This window comes from Habropoda laboriosa, unplaced genomic scaffold (assembly GCF_001263275.1).
Source record: "Habropoda laboriosa isolate 0110345459 unplaced genomic scaffold, ASM126327v1 scaffold541, whole genome shotgun sequence".
Lineage (NCBI taxonomy): Eukaryota > Metazoa > Arthropoda > Insecta > Hymenoptera > Apidae > Habropoda > Habropoda laboriosa.
In genome coordinates, this window is record NW_017100692.1 from 74,352 (window position 1) to 76,438 (window position 2,087).

A 2,087-nucleotide genomic window follows, 5' to 3' on the forward strand; every position below is an offset into this window, starting at 1 on the left:
AAGGCGGGCGCGAGGCTCGAAAACGTAGTCCCTGACTCTACGAGTGTCAGGTTTAGCTTCCTTGCGGTCAGACACTTGTGGAGAATATACTGTAGTTAGAAAATGTTTTCGCGGGATTTGGAAGAGGAAGCTGAGCTGATTACAGTACAGTGGATTTCACATATTCATCTCAAGGGAAGTGGAGTGCTTTCTATTTTTTGAAAAATAAAAATTAAAAGTTCGCGTAATCTTCGATCTCCGATAACTAAGAACTACTTAAGTACGTATAAATTTATATACCTCACGTTGTCGCAGTGTCATTGTGCACTGCATGTCCAGTTTCCCAAGGAAGTGGTGGCGGTGTGTTAGCTAATGACGAAGAAGAACACCGAGCTATTGAACATCGATCTATTGAGCAACGTTCTAAACCTGCAAAACAATGTAATAACAGATTTTCACGTGTATAGGGTTGAGCAGAAACACCTGACGTTTTTCAAAATTAAACGAAAAGGTGTCAATTTTTTACTAATGAATCTTTAATAGTGTATTAATAATATACGAAGGAAGGAGATTTTGCTTGGATAGAAAGTTTGCTCTTACAACTTTTATTTCTACTTAAAAATTGTATCTTTCAAGTGATTTCTATTACTTTGCACACAGCAGGTGTGAACATTAGGGTGATTCTTAGCTATAAGTGTTGAAATTTCAAAATGATTGGACAAAGTGAACATTTAAGTAAAGTGTGGAAATTTTAGTGATTTCTTCAATCTCAGACACAATTGTATTTCATTATTATAGAAGCATTGGTGAATATTTGTTAATAAGACAATTTGATAAGTACTTTAATACTCAAAATCGTTGAATTTTACCATTAAACTTAGCACACAACGCAGTTATAATACTTTTCACTGTAATATTTTTTATGTAGGAAAATTGTAAATAATTTGCATAGTCATGAACAAAATATTATTAAACTTTAACTTAAACCTTAACTATGAAGTCTTAGACATTAATCAGAAGTGACGAAAAAGAATTTGTACAATGTTCGTTATAGACTGCTTCACATCGTTGATAAGAGATATTATTATATAAAATAAATATCTATTAATTCTGGTGTTACATAATTCCTCTGGTAATTAGAATATATGAAAGCTTGCCAAATCAGCGTGAAAACGTGGATAACAGAAATTGGATAACAAATTTGATAGAAAAGACGTTTATATTCAGGGGATAAATGGAACTGATTGTTATTAAAGAGCGTTGTAAATCTTCGTTTATGGCCCATGCACGAGAGAACACAGTCCACTCCAGTAATGGATGTTATCAAAAGATTGGCTCATGTTGCTGTAATTAGCTCGAACCATTGATCATATTAAGGTTCTCTTGATTTAAAACAAAAAGGGGAAGTACACCACGTGATAGCTTAATTTTTATTTATAATTCATATTAACCTTTAAAAAACGTACTTCTTGCTTTGGTAAGCACCTAGATTTTCTGTTTTATTTTAAAGTTCATTTAAAGCAACAAAGGAGGATGTTAAAAAAAGGCCAATTTTGGCATACGGCCGGAACGAAAAATTTTTTACAGCATGATTCTACGCACCCTAAGGAAGAAAAAATGTAATTGCCATTTTCCCCGAAAATGATAGGAAAGTTATGAGAAATGCGGTTCAAAGTAAGAGTATAACCATACTTATAACCGTCCCGTTTTCTTCGGATTCTTCGGAAACTCATATTGAGTATTATTTACAAAGATTGTTGTACATTAGTGTTTAATAAAAACCAAAAATAATGAAAAATAATTAATGACAAATTAATCGAAACAAGGAATTCTTTGATGACACAATGCTTATATTCTAAGCAACTAATAATTATTTATTCTAGAAGTGATAAAAGTTATAATAAACTATCGTAAATACAATAAAATAATCGTCATGACAGGAATACAATAAAAAAGTAAGACTCTAACAGAATTTGCATTTCTTAACTGTGTATCCGGTGATTTCATTTTTCCACTAATATTTTTTCCGGACTTTTTTTACTCGCACGAGAGTTCTGTCAAGAATACGAAACTGCTTCGTGTTTGCAAAGCAACTGTTTATTCGAGTC

At 32.3% G+C, this 2,087-nt stretch overlaps 1 protein-coding gene across 1 annotated transcript in view; it reads right to left on the reverse strand.

The window, feature by feature from the left end:
* Positions 1-280: 280 nt before the first annotated feature.
* The window catches only part of LOC108576933 (trace amine-associated receptor 9), a 31,451-nt gene continuing 29,644 nt past the window's right edge, over positions 281-2,087 (reverse strand). Inside the window, exon 8 of the mRNA XM_017940009.1 lies at positions 281-411. Within this exon, the coding sequence (XP_017795498.1) occupies positions 281-411 (131 nt within the window). The remainder of the gene's footprint in view (positions 412-2,087) is intronic.